The 12,591-nt window shown below is 44.4% G+C and overlaps 1 protein-coding gene across 8 annotated transcripts in view; it reads left to right on the forward strand.

Moving 5' to 3' along the window:
* The first annotated feature begins 779 nt into the window (after nt 1-779).
* The window catches only part of CFAP251 (cilia and flagella associated protein 251), a 72,544-nt gene continuing 60,732 nt past the window's right edge, over nt 780-12,591 (forward strand). For 3 of the 8 annotated variants that reach the window (XR_014068519.1, XM_081540112.1, XM_081540113.1), the window contains exons 1-4: nt 780-861; nt 1,748-2,331; nt 3,373-3,765; nt 11,253-11,390. Coding sequence is in view for 7 of the 8 variants with exons in the window: in XM_081540112.1 (XP_081396238.1) it covers nt 1,768-2,331; nt 3,373-3,765; nt 11,253-11,390 (1,095 nt within the window). In the remaining variant the exon portion in view is untranslated. Of the gene's footprint in view, nt 862-1,747; nt 2,332-3,372; nt 3,766-11,252; nt 11,415-12,591 lie in introns of all 8 variants that reach the window. The other 5 variants (XM_081540111.1, XM_081540115.1, XM_081540114.1 and 2 more) reach the window with 5 other exon arrangements.

The following is a 12,591-nucleotide window of genomic DNA, read 5'->3' on the forward strand; positions in this document are numbered from 1 at the left end:
GGGGTTGCAAAGAGTTGGATAGGACTGAGCACACATGCACGCACCCACATGCTTATCAACCAGCCTTGTGTTAAGAGGGTGTGGTGGGATCAGGAGAAGCATTCAGTCCTCCTAAAACGATAGCAGCACAGTCTTCTGCCTCAGTACCTTTGGCTGGTTTCCTTCGTGTCTTCCTTCAGAAACCTCAGGATGGACATTCAGGCGGGCTGTCTTTTGTGAGGGGCTAGTGGAGAGTCGCTTTGAGGTGGAATCATCCTAATGGATTTTACCACACCAGTTTGATAGAAACATTTTGTGATAGGAGTCGCAAGATAATGTAACCTGTGTAATATTTAATCCCAGCCAGCTAAAATAATCTACACAACATGTAGTTCCCTGGGTGAGGAGCCTTGGAGGACAGCTGTATGCTGCATCAACGAGACCGGAAAATTCAGTTTGCTTTTGACAAAGAGAATTTTATCAAACAGGTCGTACTTCTTCACTTAATTTTGTCAAGCCTTCAAAAAGTCAGAAGTGTTAGGATTGGCCGCTGCAGCTTCTTGGTGGATGGCTCCAAGGGAAAGAGTTGCGGACAGGGGAAGAGGAAAGCCAATTTCAGCGGGCCGAGTCGCGGTGGCCCCTCTCCCCTCTGACCACAAGGGGGCGTGCTCAGCCCGCTCCCGCCTCTTTCTGGGCACGTGATTTCGGTCCAGCCTTCTCGCTTTACGGCCCGTCGCCTGCGGCGGCAGCGGTTACCATGGAGACGGGGCTTGGTTGGCAACCGTAACTAGGGAGTCTGTGGAGAAAGCGGCGGCAGCTGGAGACCGGGAGGTGGGAAGAGGGCTTCACGCAGCGGGACGACCCCGGCCTTTGAGGACCAGGGTGGGTGCGCTCTTTGAGTCAGGAGCGAGGTCCCCGGCAAGGCGGGGCCTGGTGCCTCTCGGGGGGCGGGGGGCGCTCACTCCATCTGGGCGCGGCCTGAGGTAGCTCCAGGGAGACCTCAACCGCCCCTGGGCTTTGTGCCCCCAAGGGCCCAGACACCTGCTCCCCCACTCTACCCGCCCCCGCCCCCACCTTGTTTCTTACTTGCTGTTTTACCTTGAATAAGTTACTACACCTCTCAGGGCCTCAGACTCTTTAAGTTTGCTGTGAGGAATAAACGAGAGAATACGTTAAAAGGCTTTTAAACTTTCTAAATGACTGCTGCCATTTCTCAAGCACTCTGTGGCAACTCTGTTGAGCATTTTACGTACGTCATCTCATCTTCACAAGACCCCCAGAATGTAGGCTTACCATTTTCATTTTGTCTGTGAGCAGATTTAGACTCGGGGAGGGGGGGTGGGTAAAGTGACTTGCCCAAGGTCACAGAGCAACTGAGTGGTGGAACCGGGATTCAGTGCCAGCACAGGCTGACTGAAAAGACAACACTTTTAACCACTACCTGCTTCTTCCTTGATTCATATGATTAGAATTGTTGCCAATGCCTGGGTTATTTTGCTGCCTGTGGGAATATAAGTATATTTAAAGTGAGTTAGAGGGCTCTAAAATTATTCCTAGAAAGGAACGAAGCCCCGGGGGTGGGGGGTGCGGTGGGGCATCAATATTTTTAAAGATTTTGGACAAGCTTTCCCATGAGTCTGGCATTCTTCTCATTCTCATGGAAAGGGACAGAGCTGGCATTGCCCATTTCATTGATACGTTTGTAGACCAGGAAATCAAAGTGGGACAGAGAGGGCCCTGCTGATTATTATGCTCAAAATTTCTCTAGAGAAAACTCCAAAGAGAAGAATGTCAGATGCAGAGGAAAACCCACTAGAAGAAACAGAAGAATATGGAGAAATAGAAATGGAAGAAGAAGATGAAGATGATAAAGAAGAAGAATATCCAAATTTTGAAGGGCTAGAAAATATGCAACAGGAATTAAAAGAAGTGAACAGATTAGTATGGACAGAGTCTTCAGAAGAGGAGGAGGAGGGAGAAGAAGAAAGGAGGGAGTTTGGGGAGGATGCAGAAGCAGAGGATGGGGAGGAAGGAGAGGTGGAGATAAGAGAAGAGGAAGGGGAGGACAGGGAAGGGAAAGAGGAGGGAGAGGAAGAAGGGGAAGGGGAGAAGAGAGTGGAGGAGCATGAGGAGGAAGAGGGAGGGAAGGGAGAGGAAGAGGTGGAAGGATTTGGGAAGGAGGCTGTCGAAGAAATGGGGGAAGAGACTGCAGAAGCACTGGAGGAGGAAGAGGAGGCCCCAGGAGCACAGGAAGAAACCACAGTGAAGCCCCAAGAAATCACCACATCCATGATCAGTTTGGAGAGACTTACACAGACTGATTCCCAGACAGACTTGTCAGGAACATCCTCAGTAAGTAGGAATTGTCATTCGTTCATTCATTCCTAGTCATTAATTGCATGCTTGTTACCCACTTACCTGCCCGGCTATGGGAATATAAAACCAAATAAGACACAGTCCATTCTCTTAAGGAGCTCTAGGATGTGTAGGGAGGCAGACCCATAACCAAAGAGCAAGTGTTAGAAAACTAAGTAGAGTGAGGGGACCTCCCTGGTGGTCCAGTGGCTCAGATTCTGAGCTCCCAATGCAGGGGGGCCTGGGTTGGATCCCTGGTCAGGGAATTAGATCCCATATGCCGCAACTAAGGCCTGGCACAGTCAAATAAATGTTAAACAACTGAACTAAGTGGAGTGATTGAGAGATGCATAAGAGATATGTATCTATATTAAGGCTGACAACCCAGCTTTGAGGATGATCAGGGAAAGCTTCCTGGAGGAAGTGTGTACCAGAGCTGACTTAAAGGACAGTGGTTAGCTGGAGTGTGCTCATCTAAACAGAGTCAGCCTGTAAAACTCAGCTGTGGTCCAAGGAGAAATGTGCGCCTGCGTGTTCAGTTGCTTCAGTCATGTCTGACTATCTGGGACCCTGTGGACTGTAGCTCTCCAGGCTCCTCTGTCCATGGACTTTCCCAGGCAAGAATACTAGAGTGGGTTGCCATGCCTTCCTCCGTGGGATCTTCCCAACCTAGGGATCAAACCTGAGTCTCCTGCATCTCCTGCGTTGCAGGTGGATTCTTTACCCACTAAGCCACCTGGGAAGCCCCAAGGAGAAGTGACTCTCTGTGACTTTGTGGTGGTTTTGGAGGCCACTTAGAAGAATCATTTTGTTGTTGTGGGTCTGCTAGTAAGCTGAGAATAAACCTGACACACCCACGATTCCTGTTATTTGAGAACAAAACGTCCCAGTCTCCCTTTTAAAGCTGTTCATGATTCTGATGTGAGGCTAACACTAAGACTTGCTGCTTAGGAAAAGAAAGGAAACTAAATGAGGGCGTGTAGCAGCGTGTACTGTATTTGGCATCACAGTCTCCTTTTTATTTCTTTTTTTTTAAAGAAAAGTGGTAGCAAGTCAAAGCATTCATTACAGTCAGAGCTTTTGGAAACATTCGAGCTTCCAAGAAGCCCTGGCTCACAATTAGAGTTTCCGGATTTGGATGTAACCACTTCTGGGGAAACACTGATTAGTTTCCCGGAAAGGCAGCCTTTAGGTGAGCTCAACCAGAGGCCCCCAGGTGAATTGGAAGAAGAAGGGAGAGACTTGGAACCAGAAAGGGGAGACTTGGAGGAGGAAAAGAGGGAAAGGAGAAAAGAAAAGAGAGAATCCATCAGCGAGAAAAGTGAAGAAGAATCACAGCCCAAAGCAAGGCTCACCAAGGCGTCGCTGGTCTCCACCGCCACGGAGGACATTTTGTTCCAAAGGAGGGAGAGTACCAACGTGTATCCCTTGGTAAGTGTGGCATCCTTTTATGTGTTTACTTTTTAAAACTTTTTATTTTTGTATTGGGGTATAGCTGATTAACAATGTTGCGAAAGTTTCAGGTGAACAGCTAAGGAACTCAGCTGTACACATACGTGTATCCATTCTCCCTCAAGCCCTTCTCCTATCCAAGCTGCCAAATGGCCCCCAGTGCTTTGAGAGTATTTTGAAGTAGGGGAATTTTATGCCTATGGAAAAAAATGCCACCATAAAGATCCATTTTAAGCTAATCATAGACTTGGGTCTTTTTAAAGTTCAGTTCAGAGCTCTGGCTGGACGTGTGTGACAGAATGCACTGCATCTGGGTTCAATAGCGGCGCTGTTCTGCAGGCAAGGAAATTCCGCAAGCGGTTTGTCTGTTGCATAGGGTGTTCTTTTCTTTTTTTTGGCTGCACCTCGAGGCATGTGGGTAGTTCCTCAACCAGGGATGGAACCCACGCCCTCTGCAGTGGAAGAACACAGTCTTAACCACTGGACCACCAGGGAAGCCTAGGGTGTCGTTTTCTTGTGGGAGACTCAAAATCTCTCCCTCCCTTTTCCCCTCTCCCCTCTCTCTATCTGGTACTCTCCCTTTCCCACTCTCTCTCTTTGATAATCTAATACTTCTCTTCCAGCTACCAATTCTTCCCTTTCTCCTCCTCTCGTCACCTCTTCTCCTGTAACTGGCTTGATCCCTTCACCAGCTCCCCAAACCATGACAGTTTCCTAAAAACTAGCCACCCCAAAATGGATCAATAAGTGAAAGGTCTGGAAGAAGTGAAAGCCACCAGGAAAAGCACCAGCCGGTCCAATGGAGTCTGCCTTTGCTGCCACTGACAGCATTGCAGGGAGGCGCCATCTGCAAGGAATAAAAATATTATCATTTGCCAAGAGAAGGAAGAGGAGGTTTCTTTTCCCCCTTCTTCCTCCATCTGCTACTTTCCAAAAATTGTTTCCTGGGATTCATCTTCCCCCCGCCTCCCCACTGTAGATCCATGCCTTTGGAAGATTCATAAGTGATGGAGTGTGTATACTCAATGCAGTTCCTAACACAGAGTGAGCACTTGACAAGTGTTAACAACCAGATGATGAATGGGTGGTGGTGGTGGTGGTAATGGAAGGATGCCGAGGGGGAAGTGCAGAGAGACTGACAGCCTCCTTTCTGTAGATGTGGCTGGCTTTGAGCAGTGAAGTTAAAGCTTCAAGCTTGAAGTTGCTTGGTCTGAAAGAAGAAATAACTTTGAGTTTTTCAGAGCCCATGAGGACATTGGTCTTGTTTAGCCAACTAACCAGAAATCAGGTGATATCACTGATGAGAGCAAGCGATCTTTGTGCCAGGGCCCCTGCTCCCTGGACTCGACAAAAGCCACCATGCAAGTCTGGGCCCCTGTTAGCCTTGGGCTTGCTGCGGAACCAAACTTGCTGAGGCTGTCCCCCTTGGCAAGTTTGCTTAGCTCTTTGAGTGCACTTTCTTTTTCCTTTCTTTTTGCCTTTATTGGTTCGTCTTTTTGTTAAAATGAATAAGTGCTCTTTATTAAAAATATATATATTTATATACAGGGACTTGCTTGGAGGTTCAGTGACTAAGACTCTCTGCTCCCAATACAAAATACAAGGGGTCTGGGTTCGATCCGTGGTCAGCGAACTAGATCCCACATGCTGCAACTGAAGAGCCTAAGCTCAAAGATCTTGTGTGCTGCAACTAAGACCTGGTGCAGACAAATAAATAAATAAATGTCTGTATTTATTTTTCTTAAAAAAAATTTCACCCTCTATTTCTTTTTTCTTTAAGAAAGAAAAGCATCTATATCTATATCTATATCTAAGGCACAGATTCCTATTCTTTAACACACTCTCACCCAATACCTTTTTCCTGAGGTGATTACTGTTGCAGTTTGGTATAACCATGTATCTTTCCAGACTTTTTCTGGTACATATACAAATATGTATCTACACACACACACAAGAGTTTGTGTTTCAGTTTTTGTTTTTACCAGTGAGATATTCTGCATCTCTGTAAAATGTTTTTGCACTTAATATGTCTTAGAGGATTTTTTTGTATCAGTGAATGTGTATCCACATCCTCATTTTAAATTCAGCTATTTCTCTATTGATGGCCATTTACTCTGTTTCTAATTTCTTGCTCTCACCAAAGGTGCTTCTGCTGCAGGAAGGGGGACCCCCTTCAGGGCCTGAAAGTGGGCTCTTGTCCAACACTTGGAAATGAATTGTCCAAGGAGGTGCACGTGCTGACAAAGCAAGAGACCTTACTGGGAAGGGGCGCCCAGGTGGGGAGCAGGAGGGTGAGAGAACCCAGGAGAACTGCTCTGCCACATGGCTCGCAGTCTCGGGTTTTATGGTGATGGGATTAGTGTCCAGGTTGTCTCTGGCCAATCAGGGTCATTTCCGGTGGTGCACGCATTGCTCAGCCAAGATGGATGAGAGCGAGGAGGATTGTGTTCCTTATTGGGACCTCCTGTTGTGAAATAACTCATGCAGTGGTTACTATGCTGCCTGGCCAGGGTGGGTGGTTTCAGTCAGTGTGTTTCCCCTAACCCTTCAGTGCGTATGCTTCTCCATCTATGTGCCACAGCACCCTCCTTTTCCTTTGGGGTACCCCACCTTATCCCAGAGGCCTGTCATAAGTTGAAGTGCCCATGGTAAATAGGCGTAACTGCAGATGACATCTCCACCCAAAAAACAAGGTATCATGAGTTTATGAGAAGGAATGATACGACTATCAAATATAGTGAAATCTGGTTTTGGCAATCAAGTTTTGTTTTCCAGATCACCATGAGAGGTGACTGTCCCCATGATCATCCACCATAAACATCGAAATTAGTGCAAAATGCAATGAGTATGAGTCCTGTGTGATTTTGGTTAATGGTAAAGCTACTCAAGGAAGTTCTGTGACTACTGAGTGAGCTCCACCTAGTTTTGATCTTGGAAGAGTTGTTTTACCTGGAGGCAGGAGTCTAGTTAAGAATGTGTTCTTTTTATAACTAATTTGTTAAATTGGAGAATAAATTTCCAGGATGACAATAAGGCCTTTTAGAATTACCAGGTTTCCAAAAGAACCCTCTCACATGAAGAAATTGGCTTTTAAGAAGCAGCTAGAGGGGACTTCCCTGATGGTCCAGTGGTTAAGATTCCGCCCTCCCAAGGCAGGGGGCGCTGGTTTGATCCCTGGTCAGGGAACTAGACCCCACAGGCTACAATGAAGATCCTGCGTGCTGCAACTAAGACACAGCATAGCCAAATAAATTAATTTAAAAAAAGATCCATCTAGATATGAAATATTCCCATTCCTAGAAGGTGCAGATTGAGACAATTATGATTCCATAATTCTACCACTCACACCCACGCAATAAAAGATCTAAATACAAATTTAAGTTACAGCAAATGAGCAGATGGAATGAGGAGATAATGGAGAATGAAGTGCGTAGGAGAGAAATCGGCCACGTTGCCCACTCTGTCTTGGGAGAAATATATGGTCCATCATTTAACCTTAAGTATCATTCAAATATCAGAAAGGAAATGCACCAAATTTCATCTCTATGCTCCAATATAATTCACTGATTTTTGGTAACTAATTACATTTAAACACTCTACCACATCAGCCTTGGTTAATTTTTAAAATAGACTTCATGGGGCGGGGAGGGGCGGCAGTTTTAGGTTATAGAAAAATTGAGTGAAAAACAGAGAATTCCCATGTAAGTCCCTTGTGCCTTCTTCCACCCCGGTCTCCTCTGTTATTCTTGCATTAGTGCAGTACATTTGTCACAGTGGATGAGCCAATAGGGAAGCATAAGTATTACCTGAAGTCCATAGTGTACCTTAGGGTTCACTGTGTGTTGCACAGTCTCTGGGCTTTGACAAATACATACTGACACATGTCCACCACTGTTGTTTCATACAGAGTAGTTTCACTGCCCTAAAAATCTCCTGTGCCCCACCTGTTCATTTCCCCTTCTCCTTTAGCACCCCAGCCCCTGGCAACCATTAATTTTTTTTTAATTAAATTTTTTTAATTGTTTTTAAATTTTTTTAATTAAAAAAAATTTTTTTTTAATAGTTTTGCCTTTTCCAGAATGTCATGTATTTGGAGTCATACAGTATATAGCCTTTTCAGATTGGCTTCTTTCACTTAGGAGCATGCCTTTAAGGTTCTTCTGTGTCTCTTCCGGCTTATTAGCTAATTTCTTTTTAATTTTAAAAATTTTAATTTTACTTAATTTTTTGACCATGTCTTGTGGCTTGTGGGATCCTCGTTCCCTGACCAGGGATCAGACCTGGGCCCTTGGCAGCGAGAGTGCCAAGTCCTAACCATTGGACTGCCAGAGAATTCCTTCATTGCTTTCTTTTTTTTTTTTTTTGATGTGAACCACTTTTAAAGTCTTTACTGAATTTGTTACAGTATTGTTTCTGTTTTACATTTTGGTTTTTTGGCCACCAGGTCTAAGCTCTGGGACCAGGGATCAAACCCACACCCACTGCATTGAAAGGCAAAGTCTTAACCACTGGACCACCACGGAAATCCCCCCTCATTTATTTTTATCACTGAATGATACTCCATTTTATGAATGTACCACAGTTTATCTGTAATTTTTGTAAGAGATATTGAAAACAAAAATATACATAAACAAACTGCTATTGAATTGAAAGCAATAGTCAGATTTATAGTACCTGTTATTTTTCATTTCAGGAAATTTTAACTTTGTTTTATTTTACTTGTTCCTGGAAACATGGGGTTTTTAATCCTCCTAAGGGAATTTTGTCTCTTTATATTGAATACTTTGTCCTTCCAGGGAGAATCATGAATAAGGAACAAATACTCAGGCTAAATAATTGCCTTTATTAAGAAGTTACTTAGTGACTTTATTATAACTTTATCCATTCTACATACTCTCATTCAGTAGATTGAATTTCACAACATTCAGTGCTCACTGTGTGGCTGATTACTGAACTGGGTTCTAGGTTCTTGGAAGTAGGTAAATAGGAATTTGTTTCTATTTACTGTTGAAGGCTTTCCTTTCTTTTTAAAGGAAACATTTTTATTGAAATATACAAAGAGAAAGTGCAGAAACAAGTGTAGAACTCACTGAATTCTTACACAGTAACTGTACCTGTGTAAGCACCATGCAGCTTTGCTTTTCTTTCTAAATGGCGTTATCAATCACATACCATAAAAAATCCACCCTCTTAACTGTTTCTTTTTTTTTTTTTTAACTGTTTCTTAAAAGATTATGGTAAGGGACTTCCCTGGTGGGCCAGTGGCTAAGATTCCCAATGCAGGGGGCCCAAGTTCTATTCCTAGTCGGGGAACTAGTTCCCACATGCCACAACTGAGTTCTCATGCCGCAACTAAAGATACCACGTGCTGCAGCTAAGACCTGGTGCAGCCAAATAAATAAATAGTTTTAATCAGATTGTGTTAAAAGGTGCATAATATAAAACTTACTGGGATAACCATTTTTACATGTAAAATGATTCTGTTAGGTTGGCCAAAAAGTTTGTTCTAGTTTTTCCATAAGGAAAAACCATGTTAGGTGGTGGTGGTTTAGTCGCTAAGTCATGTCTGACTCTTTGTGACCCCATGGACCGTAGCCCACAGGTTCTTCTGTCCATGGGATTTTCCAGGCTAGAATACTGGAGTGGGTTGCCATTTCCTCCTCCGGGGGATCTTCCTGACCCAGGGATTGAACGTGGGTCTCCTGCATTGCAAGTGTATTGTTTACCAACTGAGCCACCAGGGAAAACCCCATAAGCTGTTATGGAAAAACCCAGCCAAACTTTTTGGCCAACCCAGTAAATATATTCATAGAGTTGTGCAACTGTCATCATCGCCATCCCCATAACTCTCTTCATCTTGTGAAACACACACTGTACCTACAGCCTCCAGCTCCCCATCCCCCACCCAGTTGCGGCTAACACTCTTCTACTTTCCGTCTCTATGAATTTGTCTATTCTTGGTACCTCACACATTGTTTATCCATTCATCTGTCCACAGACCCTGGGGTTGCCTCTGCCTTTTGACTATTGCAAAACGTGCTGCTCTGAACATGGGTGTACACGTATCTTTTCGAGACTCTGATTGATGTTCTTTTGGGAATATACCCAGAAGTGTAATGGCTGGACCACATGGTGATTGTATTTTCAGTTTTTTGAGGAACCTCCACACTGTTTTCCACGCCAGCTTCACTGTTTCACACTCCCACCCATAATGCATAAAGGTCCTAGTTTCTTCACATCCCAGTAAAGTGTACCCTTTAATTTTTTTTAATTTTTAAAGTTATTTTTGTTGAAATGCAGTTGATTTGCAATGTTAGTTTCAGATGTACAGTCAAGTGGTTCAGTTATATATAATATATATTTGTGTGTGTGTGTGTATATATATATATATACACACACATTTATATTCTTTTTCAGATTCTTTTCCCTTATAGGTTATTATAAGATATTGAGCATAGTTCCCTGTGCTATACAGTAGGTCCTTGTTAGTTATCTGTTTTATGTATAGTGGTGTGTATATTTTAATCTCAAATTCCCAGTTTATCCCTCCCTCCCAACCTACTTTCCCCTTGTGTAACTATAAGTTTGTTTTCTATGTCTATGAAAATTTACCCTTTTAAAATGTACAATTGGGTCTTCCCTGGTGATCCAGTAGTTAAGAATCCACCTGCCAATGCAAGGGTCACGGATTTTAATCCCTGGTTGGGGAACTAGAATCCCACATGCCTCGGAGCAGCCAACTCCTCAAACTACAACTAGAGAGTTTGTGTACCGCAATGAATGATCCTTCATGACCCAACGAAAATCCCTGTATGCCGCAACTTAGAACTGACACAGCCAAAAAAAAAAAAAAGTACAATTGTTCGGTTTCTTAGCCCATTCACAAGGTTATGCAACGTTTGCCATTATCTAATTTCAGAACAATTCCATCACCCCAAAAAGAAACCCATACACAGTAAGGAGTCACTCCCCACTTCCTCCCCCAGCCCCTGGAAACCATTGACTTACTTTCCATCTCTATGGATTTGCCTATTCTGGACATTTCCATGTAGATGGGGTCATACAGTATGTGGTCCTTTGCATCTGACTGCTTTCACTTAGCATCACATTCTTAGGGGTCACCCATGTAGTAGCATGTTCTTGAGGACTTCTCAAGGTGATGTTTCTCTCTTTAAAAAAGATTTATTTGTTTATATTTTTGGCAGTTTGGGGTCTTAGTTGCAGCCTGAGGGCTTAGTTGCCCCGCGGCACACGGGATCTTAGTTCTTCAACCAGGTATAGAACCCACATAACCCGCGTTGGAAGGTGGATTCTTAGCCACTGAGCCACCAGGGAAGTCCCAAGGTGGTGTCTCTTTATTGGCTGATGATGTGAACTCTTTCCCTCCAGGACTCCTGCCGTGATCGCCCCACGGGCTCTGGGCTCACACACCATAATGTCCTGCTGGTTTTACCTTTGTCTTCCAGACCATGACCTGGTCATTCGGGTGGAACAGTTCCCTTCCCGTTTATTACATTCGAGAAAACCAGAGAGTCCTTCTCTACGCCAGTGGTCACACTGGGGTCATCTACAACACCCTCAAGAACAACCAGCACCATCTTCAGGTTTGCAGTCTTCTCTTGCTTCAGGTGAAAGAGGTTGTTGTTACCTTGAATACAGCACTTTGTTTTTTATTTCCAGGACCAACCTCATTCTATCTCAGTCATGTGTTCCTTCCTCCCTTTAACCATAGCAAATTCTGTTTGCAAACACCTTTTACTGTTTGTTGTCTTTCTGATTCTAATCGGAATCAATTTACAAATAGCAGTTGACTTTAATTTTATAGTAACTAGAGTCTAAAGCATCTGTAGTTTTTTACATTTCTGTAAAAATACGGTCAGGAGAGACCATGTTGTCTCCACAGGACAGTTATGAAACGCAAAGGGCAGCTCTTCAGCCAGGATTCAGACCTCATTAACCCTTAGCCTCCTTTCCAGGGCTCCCAGGGCTTTGATCCTCCTACTCATGCTGAAAAGTGGGTGTTAATATCCCTATTTCACAGGAGAGGAAACTGAGGCTCAGGGCGATTTAGCTGACTGGCCCAAGGCTGCTCTAGCAGATGGTGAAGCTGGGTCTTAGGCTCAGGTCTCCTGACTTGAAAGTATTAAGTAGGTCAGTTTTCCTCCTCCCTCTCTCCCCTCCAGCACCTGTTTTTATTTACACCCCCTAAGTGCCTTCCCAAATGCCCCACACACCTTCTGTCCTCACACTGCTCTGCTTCCTCTGTTCCGGATGTTTTTTGATCCCTTTTGTTTTCATTTACCTGTCCAAATGTCATGTTTTTCCGGTGTCTGAATTTCTCCTAGTTAACCTGGTAAACAGTTCCACACCACCCCTTTCAGTTGACCTATATTTAATAAGGACCTTCCTCAGTCAATGCCTAGATCAGAAGCTTCACCAGGTAATTTTCCAAGAGGTCAGCCAGTACTCAGCATCCTGCCAGGGATCCAAGACACATGGGTGTAACTTCAGGAATTTGCTTCCTAGAAGTCCTGGAATATACACAGTCAGCAAGCCCTTCTCGGCACATAGTTGAATGTGCAGCGCCGCCGAGTGCAGCAGAGGGAGAAGGGACAGTGTGATGGCAGGGATGTGGAGGAGGGGCAGATGGGCTGAGAAGCAGGGAGCAGCCAGGCAGGCGTCCAGCCTCCCCTGAGCGGATAGCAGGGTGGGGCCTTGGCCATTCATTCATTTCCATATGTATTTGTCATAACCACTATGTTTCAGATGACATCATGAACAAAACAGATCTAGTTCCCGCCACCA

Source organism: Giraffa tippelskirchi, chromosome 11, assembly GCF_054371585.1.
Source record: "Giraffa tippelskirchi isolate mGirTip1 chromosome 11, T2T-mGirTip1v1.2.pri, whole genome shotgun sequence".
Taxonomy (NCBI): domain Eukaryota; kingdom Metazoa; phylum Chordata; class Mammalia; order Artiodactyla; family Giraffidae; genus Giraffa; species Giraffa tippelskirchi.